At 44.1% G+C, this 14,452-nt stretch overlaps 1 protein-coding gene across 2 annotated transcripts; it reads right to left on the minus strand.

Moving 5' to 3' along the window:
- Positions 1-418: 418 nt before the first annotated feature.
- Positions 419-11,317, minus strand: LOC109771971 (uncharacterized). Of its 2 annotated transcripts, XM_045227808.2 has the most exons (15): positions 10,809-11,317; positions 10,601-10,693; positions 9,799-9,861; positions 9,437-9,523; positions 9,207-9,359; positions 8,967-9,124; positions 7,460-7,694; positions 6,645-6,755; positions 4,845-5,903; positions 4,499-4,762; positions 3,425-3,610; positions 1,781-2,932; positions 1,337-1,687; positions 817-1,223; positions 419-728 (listed from the first exon to the last, which is right to left on the minus strand). In XM_045227808.2, the coding sequence occupies exons 1-14, from the start codon at positions 11,211-11,213 to the stop codon at positions 837-839; spliced, it is 4,704 nt and encodes a 1,567-aa protein (XP_045083743.1). In that variant the 5' UTR covers positions 11,214-11,317; the 3' UTR covers positions 419-728; positions 817-836. The 2 variants fall into 2 exon arrangements, with proteins under 2 accessions (XP_045083743.1, XP_020186256.1); XM_020330667.4 differs by having other exon boundaries at positions 419-1,223.
- Between the last annotated feature and the right edge of the window lie 3,135 nt (positions 11,318-14,452).

Here is a 14,452-nt window from a genome sequence, read left to right on the forward strand (position 1 = left end):
GTTGGAATTGCCCACACTACCAAGTCTACGGACCAGCCGGCTATCCACAGAAATGTAAAAATGTGACAGCGAACATTCGTACATTTGGTGAATTGCCCACACCACCACGTCTACGGACCAGCCGGCTATCCACAGAAATGTAAAAATGTGGCAACAAACATTCGTACATTTGGTGATCCACGCCTTGAAATTGACCACAGCAGGGAAACCACCTCTGCTCAGCCAGAGTAGTAGCCACACCAGGCGACGGCAACAGCTCTTCTTTTTCTTTTCTTTTTACAGCACGGCGGCAACAGCTCTTCTACATCAATCAGAAACCCGAGGCCTAACTACCATCATTATATGAACTGATATCAAGAAAACAAAACAGTTAATATAATGATGGTAGTTAGAACTGATATCAAGAAAAAAAATACAGTTAGCACAAAACTCAAATCCTGAAAAGCCTCCTAGATTATTGTGACTTATACGTACTCACATTATCGCTCAAATTACAATACATAAATCTAATACACAAAAATTGGGCAACACCAATGTTCCAGCTGTCCTCTGGAATATCTACGTTCGAATTGGAGAAGTTATCATTGCAGAAGCTTCTGTACATGCCTCCTGCATATAACCTGATCAAGGTTCAAACAGGTGGCATATGGAGGCATGTTCTTTTGACAGGACCATACGTTTTTGCGTGCCTTGGTTCGGCCTTCAGCAACTCAAGTTCCGTTGTTACCCTGTGAGACAACACCCAGTTGCCCAAATAAAATATTTGAAGCAGACAAAGTCTCTGCATAAAAATGAATGTAGGGTCACTATTCCAACCAGCCAACGATTATATCAGGTCAATCTTGCTCCACGCCCTTTGACAAGGCATTTTCTTCGTCCATCTTGTACTTGGCCACATTGGCATTTACTTCCACTATGTTCTCAATAGCCACTTCAGCAGTAGTTTCCACCATCTTGTCCTTAGCCTCATCAGCACTTTCTTCCCCCATCTTGTCTTCTATAGTCACATTACCTTCATCCATCTTGTTTACTTCCTGCACCATATCATCTTTTGACTCAACAGTATCTTCCTCTATCTTGTCATTGTTCACAGCATCAGTTGCCTCACCATTTTCTTTCTCTGTGCCATCCTTCGCATTATCCAAAACAATATCACCATTGCCAGTTTCAGGAGGGGCTGCATCAGCATTTGCATGGGGTGCATAATATTGCATGGATTGCATCTGTTGCAGAGATATGGAGGTTGGGTTGTCAGTTTTTTAATGTGTCAAATATATGCCGCATAACTAAATTTTACCAAGCAAAGGCTCTACTAGAGAATGTAGTACTAAAGTACCTGGCGAAGATGTTCCAGTCTGAAGTTCACCAAGTGTCCAATATCTTCAACATCAGTAATATAATGAATATTTCCAGCTTCTCCCAAAGGTCGCTCTGTAAATGGAGTGCACTCTTCAAGATTTAACGCAAGCTTATCGGGCCTTTGGAGTAGAAGCTGGAATGTTGGCTGCAGTTCATAGCATTGTTCAAACAGAGAACAGCGGCAGAACACATACAAACCCAAACGAGCACGGGACATTGCCACAATAAGCCTTCTGACATCACGAAGATGACCCACAAATCGGGTCCGGACAAGAGACAATAAAATAAAATCATTTTGTTGACCCTGGAATTTGTCCACTGTAGTAACCTAAATAATACATATTGAAGTTTAGTTTCAGCACAAAATAGCTGCAAAATGATCAAATATTTGATTGGAAAATTCTGGATTGTTCTAAATTACCTTGCAAGGTGGCTCAATATTCCATGGCTTGCATCGTCTGCTGATAACATCACGAATAAGAAGCTTCTGACCATTGTAAGTGGTTAATATTGAAATCTTATTGGCAGGGTATCCAATCAGACGCATGTAAATATAGACACTAACAATATACTCAGCCTCCCCTTCATTCTGGTAGAACCAAGGAGAAGGAGCAGACTCGCCTCTGCCACGATAATCAGGAACATCAACCAGCTGATACTCGTAAGAGAACCCAGAATTAGCTTTATGGAATATAGCTTCCTCATGTACATAAGGCAGATCTCCCAGTTCTCTGTATCTCCAATTATAAAGCTGAGCAATACTAGGTCTGGCACGACCCTGAGCATTGAGTTCAATATAAGGGACACCAAGGCGAACAAACCTTGTGAAGAGACTCTGGTCCATGTGGCTGTACTTCTGAAAAGCCATGTTCTTCACGACAGGGGGTAACTGATGGTGATCACCAATTAAAATGCAACGTTTGAGACGAGCATAGCCATCTTCCTGCCGTTGCAGGAGAGTTGGTATAAAAGTCTCTATCTCCAATATCTGTGCACTTTCTTCCATCAGTAAATTGTCATATTTGAAACCCAATTGAAGAAAGTCTCTTCTCTTCAATGCTGCATGAGTACAAGTCATGGCAACAATCTTAGCTTGTTTGGTCATCAGATAATTTGCTCGCTCAGCTGTTGACTTCAGTAACTCAAAAGCCCTGCACTCTTCCAGCTCTTGGAATATCGTAGAAAGATGTTTGAAACATCCTTTGGCTGCATGCATATCTTTCTCAAAGGACTCACCAGTAAACACAGGCTGTTGGGTATCCGAAAAGAACTCGGAAAATGGAAAACGGTCTTTAACAAAAGAGGGATTCTCCTTATTTGGCACACATGCAGCCAAGAATTGTTCCCAGCGGGCATAAACATGTAATAACCAAAAATATGCAGCATTTTCACATGTGTAGCTCACATCTTCAGGAAGATGAAGGGATATTGCCAGTTTTGCAACTTCACCAAGCAGCTCTAGTCGCCGAACCAGCATAGCATTTACACGACCTTGACGGCTAAAATCAAGATCAGTTGCCAGTTCTTGTTCACCCTGACCAAGACGAAGAAGGTACCTAGCAGGCACATCCCTCTGAAGAAAGAGTTTACATCAGACAATCAGACGAAAAATAAACATGCAGCAAAACAAGTACACAGAGCACCCTATATGTTTTGATACGTATATTTGATACATTCATCATCATGAAGTGTAACTCAAACTCCAGCAGTCAGAACACTTGGAATAAGTCAAGAATCAACAGTAGCACAACACTGCATCGACATGAGGCATACATAATCGTTTCATCTAGAAGCCCTCAAGGACCAAGAGATGATATCTATTCTTCTATTCAAACTCAGTTGATACAACATGTGTTCTATAGCAAGGTACAAAATTAGAATCTTGCACTTCGAAGTGATGGCTACTCAAGTAATTTCCAGTCATACATTGCAGCACCGATAGCTAGTAACTCATGCATATTAAAGAACATCATTTTCAGATAAAACAACCACTGATTCGCACTATCTCTAAAAAAGTACAGATATATGACAAGAGTTGAGACAATATTTGGTGCAGTGGCAATACCTGCATTATCTTCTCGAACAAATCATTCAAAGCTTGATTCGAATGGGTTATAATAAGTGTTCTTTGTGAAGGACAGTTATGATATAGAACATTTAATATCTGCACAGCTGTATCTGTTTTTCCCGTTCCAGGAGGACCAACAACCATCGTCAACCCAGGTTGAATACCAGATATTATAGCGCCGACCTACAAATCAAAACTTAAAGTCAAATCAGATATTCATTTATCTTCAAAGCAGCTGTTGGAGTGTCATTGGCTGCGCCGCTTTCTGCAACTCGTAGTTACAAAACCTTATTAATTTAAGTGATTCTTGTCGACGGATCACTATCCATCAAACCCCTTCCTGAGATATGTTTCACACCCCTCTCCCTCTCCTTCTCCCTCTCCCTCTCTCTGCTGGAGCTGAATGACTCGCCTTCTCTCTCTCTGTTGTTTCTCACAACATGCACAAGTACACAAGCTGTTTCTGTGGTTTGCTGCCTCACACAGCCAAAGCCATCTCTATTGTTGATGCACTACAAGCTTACATTATTCTACATATAGCATCTTCTTATATAGAGGTGTTAGGTCAGTGCTACAGTAGCCAACCTAGACAGCTCATACCCAACAAGATCTGGAAACTACAGCTATTACAGCTCACCTTATCGAATCTTCCTCAACTACTAAGTCAGACCAAAATATCCTAAAAGGGCTGCTACTACATGACATAAGGACTATCCTAACATTCTCTCCCTAATCCTTGTGTATCTACTCTCTCCCTCATAATCTTGTCATATGCACTCGCCAAAATCTTAACGCTTGCCTTGAATGACACCTTGTCATGTTGTACTAAGTGGCACGTACTAAAAATGTTCTCCCCCAATGACATATCTACAATGTTCAATTTGTTTCTACGAGGTGCATGCATGTGATAAGGGCTAAAGGCACTGTATTTCTCACAAGAAATGCTTTTAAGGTATCCTGGTATGTTCTGTCTCAAGGATATGCACCACCGACAATGATGGTTTAGCTTAAGTATCATCCTATCCTGCAGTATTCAGATAAAAAAGTTTTAGTTGAGGACCTAAAAAGTACCTGAGTGGGTGTAAACCTCACTGAGTTCTGGTTAGGTTTATCTTGAGGATATGGCACTGGGTCAGCAGGAATGTAAGTCTCCACCCTTAGTTTTTCTTTCTGAGACCCTTCATCATCAACCATGTTGTTCTTGCTTGCGGTATCAGAGGCATTTACATTGCCGGGTAGAGCATGACTTATTTCCCTCATTTTCTTGGACAACTTGATCCTAAAGGGAGGGCTTGGATGCATGTTTTCTGTACCATCAGTATTGATGAATGTGACCTTCAAATAATGTTGAGTTAGACCAAATAGATAGAAAAGAACATCCACCTCGAGATAACTAGAATTGGATTACAGTAATTACCTGGAAAGCTGGAAAGCTTTGCACAACGTGGCTAGCATCAAGAAAAGTGTCCTTAAAATCTATAGTTTCCAGAAGATCAGGCATATTTATCCACTGTGCGGCAGAAGGATTTCCGTAACCCAAGAATATGTTATGCAACCATTCAGGAACTACACATGTTTCATTCATTAGATCACGTATGGATTCTAGGATTGCTTTGAAATTATTTTCCTTGGGTTTCCTTCTCATTAGAATATTAAATGTCCCATAAACATTTTCTGCACCCTTCTCTGCTAACTCAGTAGCATCAATGTGATACTGTGCTGTATCTAAGGTAATTTTAACTGTACGAATCTCACCCTTTGGAGGTTTCCACTCATCCTTCTTTACCCTTCCTGTATAGTCATTCATGAGTCCCCCTTCCTCATCACGGATTTCAATCACCTCACAACCACGTACATATTGCAATCCTAACCTTTCAGGCACAGTTGATTTTGCAGCCTCCTCGGGGCTAAGAGGTTCAAAAGATGGGCGGATTGACAACAAAAATAACACATCATGCTCTTTCAGAGCATCCCACTCAGATTTTATCTGTGATCTGTAGCTTGATATGCTAAAAGTAACATCAGCAGTTACAGCAGAAGGCTTAACCTCTCCAATGTTTGGTTGCTTCACTTGTGTGATCCTAAATTCTTTGATTGGAACAGCCATCCTGGACCATCCACGAAAGGAAGTGTCCCCCTCATTGTTGATGTAAGCATGTAAATGAGGAACAGCTTCCTGAATATCTTCACGAATTTCATATGTTGATTCAAGACGAAAGAGATTAAAATTCCTCAGCAAGTAATCATGAAGTGTCAGAAATTGGAGATTGAGTTTTGGGAGGGCAAGACAGCCTTCTCCAGAATAATTGATGCTAGGAACAAGGCTCTCATCCCACATGATCTGTTCATTTGGATAAAGAGGAAGTGCATTAACTGCATCTTTCTGGGATTGACGCTTCTCAAAAAAAGCAACTACGACCTCGATAAGGAAATCACGCCTTCCAGTCCATGGATCCTTCTCTGAAATTATTTTAAGCTGTTTATAGAAGATATTAGTACATCAAATGACTGTTTTCCAACTTTGTTCGCGTAACATGTCCAAGTCTAGCACTGATAAGCAATGAGAAATAAAGGAACTACGGAGTGTTTTTTACTTTTTAAAGCTAAATATATGCAAGCATCCACATTTTACTATGTCATTTAGTAGTGCATGCAAACAAGGTAATGATTGCTGCCATGACGATGACTTCTCTGATCTACGTGTTCTTTACATTACGTTTACTTGATTGCAGTTGCCATTTAATCTGTAACGAATGATGAGGAACATGTATAAAGATGTTTTGTCCTTTTATCCGAGCAGTGGTCTTGTAGGTATGCATGCATTCCATCAGAACTTTCGCGTTAACACTGAACAGCACAACCCAAAAAATAGACCTTCAGTGACAAATAGCAAAAGAGGAAATATATCCAGCTTAAAACCATCTACAGTGCAAGGTGCTTGGAGAGGTGCTTACAAAAATAGACCGGTTTTTGTTTAAGCACCGGTGCTTATTTGTAGAGGGCAGATGCTTAATTAGGCACCTCTGCTATAGAAATAAGCACTTGGTGCTTAAGAAAAAAAAGTCTATTTTATTAAGCACCTTGCATTGTACATGGTCTAATGTATTTGAAGGGAATAATGCCCAGATAATATTTACAACTAACAGTCACAATCTGGTAGTTATTTTTAAAGAAACAAGAAGCACAGAGAAATGAAATGAACATATAAATTGCTCACCTTATTGCAAACCAGATCTTGCAGTTCCATATCTGACAAGACAAGCAGCTTCTTTGTTAAATCAGCACGCTTATGGATTGAACCAATATTACACAAGGCAAGGTCTCGCAACTGCATCAATCGACAAATGAAGAGAAATTAACTATTTGCCTTCAGCAATAACTAACCCACCGGCCACCCCTTCCCAAAATGGAGTCTTATGTTTGTCATAAGTGAAACCTTTTTATGTTGTGTTAGAACTAATCTTGCCATATACCAAAGAGATGCATGCGTGAGACGGAAAAAGTCAAATTGAGTTGGATGTTGTGCAATAGGTGAACTAGCTATGAGCTGTACCACTGTAGCAATGTTGGTTATTGTGGCAGGCCGGTCGCTGTAACCCTGTCCCTACAGCCTCTACATAACGAGAGTCATGGGTGAGAGCTAGTAGCAATTGAGATATCTAATAAAGCTTCCTCCCACTAGTAGTAGCTGTGTGTGTGTGTGTGTGAAGCACATCTCTTTAGAGAGTCCTGGGTGAGAGCTAGAGAGAAGCTAGTGATTCTAACAATTGAGTTATAATATGTTGGACCAAGTGTGTAGAAAAAAATCAGCATCTATAATACCAAACCAATACCAATAGATACATCATGAAATATATTCTCAGTGTATTTATTTGGTATTATAGATATAAATATTTATTTCTACAAACTCGGTCAAACTTTAAAAGTTTGACTTAGGACACAACAAATAAGTCTTGCATTTTGGATGGAGGGAGTATTATCAAGGAAATCAGTGTAAAGAATTTGTAACAGCATAAATAATAAGGCAGACACCTTAGGCACTTGTTTGAATGCTAGCAGCTGAAAAGCTTGGAAACGAGAATAGTGAGCTTGCAAGACATCATCATCACTAAGCTGTGTCCCAGAATTATCATTAATCTCAAAGCCTTCGTAGAACTGAAGTAAGTCCACCAATTGTGCAAAAAGACGCCCCTTTTCATGAGCATAAAGCATGCTTAAGTGGCACTTGGCAACGACAGCAACATCAGCGATAAGCGGCCTTAGAAATCTGCATATTAAACAACATTAGTGGAGAACATATATACATAATTACAATATTACATACAGAATACATTATACATGGAAAATTAAATTTTGGCTAACACTGTCAGTTGCCAGCAAGGTTTAACAGAACCAAGATGTTTCACTTTATGAATGCAGTTAGATGTTGCTAGATAAAGAAAGGACCTTCACAAGAATGTAAAAGAAATACAAATGAGAACATGTTTATGTTATGTGCATGGTTAAAAAAGGGTGCAACGACCAAGGGGCCACCTGCCCTTGCTTGGCAGGACTTGGAGCTCTTCCCCCATGCCACGCCTCAAGGCTCCAAGGCGTGGATGAGAAGAGAGAGAGAGACTAGAGAACTTCTAACTATTACTCACTCCGTTCCTAAATATTTGTCTTTCTATAGATTTCAACAAGTGAATACATTCAGAGCAAAATGAGTGAATCTACACTCTAAAATATGTCTACATACATCCGTATGTGGTAGTCCATTTGAAATCTGAAAAGACAAATATTTAGGAACAGAGGGAGTATTTCCTTGTCCAGATGCACATGCATGAATCTCCCAATGAAGAGACTTACCAAACAATCTTGGCAAACCAAGAAAAGCACCTCTTAGTGAGATCTAATCAAATAAGTAATGCAATTGTATCTCGAGTATGAAACCAAAAGGTGACAGTTCAATCTTATCTAATTATTAAAACAGCTGAACAGCACTGTAGTCTATAACAGTTTCATGGATATGAAAAGAGCAATCACGAATAGCAAATCACAAAATGATGTCTAGTTGTCGCAATACATGGATAAAGAACAACAGGAAGATTAACACCATAGACAAGAGTAAAATATCTGGAGTTACAAATGCTCGTGGTGGAAAGAATCATAACAACTTATGTGTATGACTTTATTTCATATGCATGGGGACTTTGAAATCTGTATTGTCAAAGGAGAGAGACAGTTATTCTGAAATAAATTACACCTGAGTCTAACTCAAATGGGACACCGTTTAAATTTAGTAACTTGAGAGATGAAAATCCCTAGGCCTCTAACACATAGATTGCACCTTAGTCCTTAACATAGATGCTATGTTTCATAAGGACCTGCAAGTCTGACCTAAATCAATCAGACCAAGTGAAGAAGGATGTTGAGTTCCCAGGTTCTTTGATCTAAGTGGAACACACTTGAAGGGCTGAATAACCTAGAGTGCAATTTGCTCTCATATACTAGTCAAAGATGCAGCTTGATGCTACCAGTGACAAAAGTGTATGCATACCTTCTCGTAGGAAGCTGGCTCAACATATCAATCAGAAATTCCATGAATCTTTCACAATACAAGACACTAGAATCATCAACCTGCCCACTAAGGGATTCATTAAAGACAGATTCTTCTCCACCATCTTGACTAGATAATATGACCTTTGAATCAAGAATCTACAAAAGTTTCATGGTGGGGGTTAAGCACAATCCATATATAGAAACACCATATTAGATTGGAACAGTTTTCAAGGTGTACCTCCAGGAATTCTTCCATTAGGTTCCTAAGGAATTTATTCTCGAGCATTTCTGAAGAATTACCAGTTTTCCCAGCCTTTTTCCCTTCCTTCGCTTCTTTTCTTTTAATTTTTGTCCACTTCTTAATCAATTCAGGATTAAGGCAAAGCTCCATCTGTAGATGTTTGAAACAATAAGGAACTACGAGAAGCACAAACAAGCTAGTCTGAGGTGAGAAAAACTTTGAATTACCTGAAGTCGTCCAAAAGAAAGAGTATGCCACAACTTTAAGCTTACTACCTGGAGTATAGTCTCCCGGACAATTTCATCCTCCAAACTCTGCAGTAAAGCATGAGTTAAAGGGGCACGGAGAGCATGCGCAAATTAAACAACAAACAGTACATAAATGAGCAGCCTCCACACAGCCAATTTTGAAGTCATTAGAGCAGGGATTCATAACCTTAAACAACCAGTGCATATATAACAATTTGATAGAAAGTTATGAAGAAATACATGTCAAACAACATAGCGGCCCACATTATGGTATTTGAAAGATAATCCTAATTTCCCTTCATTTTCGTAGAGGCATCTACATGTGAGCGTGTAGTAAATACCTGAAATGCGTTTATCATAAACAAGAGGTAGTTTGTCTTCTCTGCCATACTAACATTCCTATCCTGCAGACAACATAAGGACAAGACGAAATTCAGAAAAAATGTGGGAATATATCCATTTGTTCATTTGAAAAAACATGAACATAAGATTCAGCATGGAACTGAATAGGCGATAAAACTGTTTGCCTCACAGAAAGCACAAGTATGGAAAAAAGTAAGTAAACAGATACAGAGACCAATCAACCCATGGTTTACATTGAGTCTACAAAAAATCAACACCAAGCATCAGGAAAAACTTCAGTCCACAATTAACAGGTGCTCAGGGGACAAACACATCATTCCATACTACTAACTTCTCATGTTTTGTCAGGATATTCCACATTCCCAAGAACACTGAGAAAATACATTCTGGCCAGTGACTACTCACTAAATCTCATAAATCAAACACAATTCTGGTAGTTGCAGCACACAAAATGCAAGTTTGGTCCCACTGAGCCTATGACCACCTCTACTGGTTGCTACCAACCACTGAGCTCGTCCTAACAAAATCTCGCCCAGAGCAATCTGCTGAACATGGACCAAAACCGCCTTTGTTGAAAAAGTTCCAGCAAAAACTACTGAAAGTAGAGACACAAAGAAGAGAAACTAAATTTCATTGTTTTGCTAATTATGCTTCTCCACCCTACAGAGGCTCTGTTTTACTAGAAATACATTCATAGGCGAAGCATAGTGAGCAAATGGACAAGTGCATCAAATTTTATTTATTTATTTGAGAGTGACAAGTGCATCAAATTGAACACACCTCTTCCTTTAGCTTGAGAACGCGCCATAGGAAGCCTTTGAACGCGTCCTTCCGGCCATGGAAGGATGTCCATGCCGCCACATTCTCTCGAAACTGCACACAAAATCCAAAACCATGTCAGACCCTACAAATAGCACAGAGAAATAAGCTACCATTGATTGGTAAATTCGAGTGTATGTGAGGGGGGGGGGGGGGGGGGGGGGGGGACCTTTTCGTTCACCATGAGGATCATGGACATGACGTGCTCAAAGGACGCGTCATCTGGATCGAAGTGTGGCCAAAGGTAGTTCTCGAGGTACTGGCTGACCTCGAGGATCATGACACGGTGAAGCGGGACCGTCTTGCGACCGCGGCCCTCCATACGGAGCTCAGTGGCGTAGATCTCCCTTACGAGGTCAGCATCGAAGGCGGCGGCGGCTGCTGGCGAGCCCCAGTGCTCCGCGGCAGCGCGGGTGAGGCGGTCGCGCTGGATGTCGAGGAGTGTGATGGAGACGCCAATGGAGGCGGGGGGCTTGTCAGGTGCCGCTGAGGTGGAGACCTCGGCGGGGAGCGGGTACTCGGCGGCGCGGGGGTGCCGGAACTCGAAGACTCCGGTGCCGTAGACCTTCGGCATGGCCGCAGTTTGCGAGGTTTAGGGTTTCCGTGACAGGTCGGTGCGGACTGCGGAAGGAGGGTATGGGTGAGAGAGAGAGAGATTTGAGAAGGCCAAGGGCAACTCCAACGCGGGGTGGGGTTAGGGCCGGTTCTTTTGCTAGCTTTTTTGGGCTTCCGGAATAAGCTGCTCCCTATCCAGCTTATTCTAAAAGCCCAACCAAAATTTCCTTTTTAGAAACTTACTAGTCAAGTCTTAACTACTAGGCTTTTAAAAAAATAAATTTGGTTGGGCTTTTAGAATAAGCTGGGTAGGGGGCAGCTTTTTGCAGCTTATTCTAGAAGCCACCAAAAGAACTGGCCCTTAGAGCATCTCCCGCCGTTGGCCCCTAAGGGGCGCCTAAAATCGCCGCCTGGGGTGACCCGGCGAAAAAATGGGTCTGGGGCGAGTTGGCCCCCAGCCGCCACCCTCAGGGCCGGCCCCAGGCGGTGGAAAAAAAATTATGTAACAAATTTACGCAAAGTTCGGCTAAAATACGTCAAATTTCGGCAAATTTGAGCTTATATTCGCGGATTTAAGTCGAGTAGTCGTCATTACATATAAAAACTAATAAAAAAACTTGCTGAAGGCCGAGAAGTAGCCATCGTCGGCCTTCTCCTCCTTGACTCGGGCGCCCCTGCTGGACCCCTCCCCGGCTGGTGGCGGCGGCGGCGCGTCGTCGTCGTCGTCGCTGTCGTCGATGATGACGACTCCTCCTTCGTCGCGGCCTCGGCGGCGCTGCTCGAAGCGCCGCAGGGCGGCGCGCTGGCGCTCCGTCGCTATCTTGATGGAGTCCTGGCGTGCCCATTCAAGGGTCGCGTCGTCGTCGAGCTCGACCTCGCCGTGCTCCGTCTTCACCGGCGCCAGCCCCGGCTCCGTCTTTGGCTTGACGAAGCGCGGAGGAGGAGCCGACGAGGAGGCGCGCCGGCCGCCCTCGTTGATGACGATGTCGGGCTCGGCCTTGACGCCGAGCAGCGTCGGAGTGCCGGAGGAGTGGGAGGAGGAGCGGGAGGAGGAAGAGGAGGAGGACGCGCCGAACCTCGAGGTCCGTCAGCACGCCCTCAAGTGTGCGGCCGGGGGCGCCCCACCACAGGTGGCGCCCCTCGCTGTTCTTCACGCCGCCGACCACCGGCGCCCCGTTGGTGGACGCCAGCCGTTGCTGCTGGCGGCGCTCGAAGTACGCCGCCCAAGCCGCGTGGTTGTCGGCGGCGTACTGGGGGAGGGAGAGCTCGGCGGCGGTGAGGGAGGCTGTAACGCCCCGAGACCGACGCTCCGATTGCCTTCCTTGTTTTGCGAGTCAGCTGTGTTTTATTTGTGTGTTGCATTCATCATCGCATCATTTGCATTGCATCGGCACTTCGTTGCCGTCATGTTTTAAAAATTTGCATTCGTTCGTAGTTGCCGCGTTCCCCCCTTGTCTTCGTTGACCAACCGTGTTTTCGGTTCCCTCTTGTCAAACCAACTAACCTCTCTCGTCAACCACCCACCCCCTCGCGCGCGTCCGAAAGTTGTCCCGTACCCGACCCGGTTTGTTGTTACCGTTGGGTCCGGATCATCCCCTAACATCTATAAAATATCTCCGTTTTGTTATTTGGACTCCCTACCTATTTTTCTTAGCCGTTCGATTATGATCGTAGGGATGAGGTATCCCCTAACCTAAATTCATCTGATATAAATATCAGTCTAACCCTAGATCCTAGGGGCTTGTCCCATCATTCCCTTTCGGCCGCCGCCACTCCACATCGGGATCCCTCCCGATCCACCTGTCCAACCAGAGCACACCCTGGCCTCTCTTTGATCCACCCATCTAGCCAGCAGCTTCACCCATTCCATCCATTGATCTAGCGCCTCGTGCCTCCTCCTCCCTTGGTCCTGGACGCGTCCGGCCACCCGCAGCCGTCGTCGTCCGCGCCTACAGGAGCTAGCAGCTGCAGCCCCGAGCCCTCTGTTTCTTTCCCGCGCGTCCTCTGTCTCACCGTCGTCTTCGCGTGCCACGCCGGAGTTCCACCTCGCCAGAGTAGAGCTCCTCCTGTCGTGCCTCGATCTCCTCCAAGACTGGCAAGTTACGCCGTATGCCGTGGTCGTGGAGCTCGTCGGCGTCGTCCTCGTGCCGTCCTAGCCCAGTCGCCGTTTGCCTCCTCACCGCCCGGATCCGGCCGTCTCCGCGTCGTCCGCGCCCCTGCCTCGCCATGGACGCGCCTCCCTGTTGCCGGAGCCCCACGAACCCTCCTGCAAGCTGTCGCCGTTGCTGCTTTGCTTCAGGTCGATCAGAAGAGGACGCTCGCGCCCCTGCCTCGCCTAGGTTCTCGCCGGGTCGCCGTCTCACCGCCGGAGCAGCGCCTGCTCCTCTGCTTCGGGTGTTGGAAATATGCCCTAGAGGCACTAATAAATAGGTTATTATTATATTTCCTTGTTCATGATAATCGTTTATTATCCATGCTAGAATTGTATTGATAGGAAACTTAGATACATGTGTGGATACATAGACAACACCATGTCCCTAGTAAGCCTCTAGTTGACTAGCTCGTTGATCAATGGATGGTTACGGTTTCCTGACCATGGACATTGGATGTCGTTGATAACGGGATCACATCATTAGGAGAATGATGTGATGGACAAGACCCAATCCTAAGCCTAGCACAAGATCGTGTAGTTCGTTTGCTCAGAGCTTTTCTAATGTCAAGTATCAGTTCCTTAGACCATGAGATTGTGCAACTCCCGGATACCGTAGGAATGCTTTGGGTGTACCAAACGTCACAACGTAACTGGGTGACTATAAAGGTGCACTACAGGTATCTCCGAAAGTGTCTGTTGGGTTGGCACGAATCGAGACTGGGATTTGTCACTCCGTGTAAACGGAGAGGTATCTCTGGGCCCACTCGGTAGGACATCATCATAATGTGCACAATGTGACCAAGGAGTTGATCACGGGATGATGTGAGTTACGGAACGATTTAAGAGACTTGCCGGTAACGAGATTGAACAAGGTATCGGGATACCGACGATCGAATCTCGGGCAAGTAACATATCGATAGACAAAGGGAATTGCATACGGGATTGATTGAATCCCCGACATCGTGGTTCATCCGATGAGATCATCGTGGAACATGTGGGATCCAACATGGGTATCCAGATCCCGCTGTTGGTTATTGACCGGAGAACGTCTCGGTCATGTCTGCATGGTTCCCGAGCCCGTAGGGTCTACACACTTAAGGTTCGAT

This window comes from Aegilops tauschii, chromosome 4 (genome assembly GCF_002575655.3).
Source record: "Aegilops tauschii subsp. strangulata cultivar AL8/78 chromosome 4, Aet v6.0, whole genome shotgun sequence".
Lineage (NCBI taxonomy): Eukaryota > Viridiplantae > Streptophyta > Magnoliopsida > Poales > Poaceae > Aegilops > Aegilops tauschii.

What these genes read in the sequence shown, in the direction of transcription:
- LOC109771971 (XM_045227808.2), bottom strand. Translation starts at nt 11,213, where the DNA reads ATGCCGAAGGTCTACGGCACCGGAGTCTTCGAGTTCCGGCACCCCCGC. An exon ending in TTATGATAAACGCATTTCAG is followed by an intron (nt 9,524 to 9,798) that starts GTATTTACTACA and finishes GCTTTACTGCAG; the next exon opens with AGTTTGGAGGATGAAATTGT. An exon ending in TTTCTTTTGGACGACTTCAG is followed by an intron (nt 9,360 to 9,436) that starts GTAATTCAAAGT and finishes AAACATCTACAG; the next exon opens with ATGGAGCTTTGCCTTAATCC.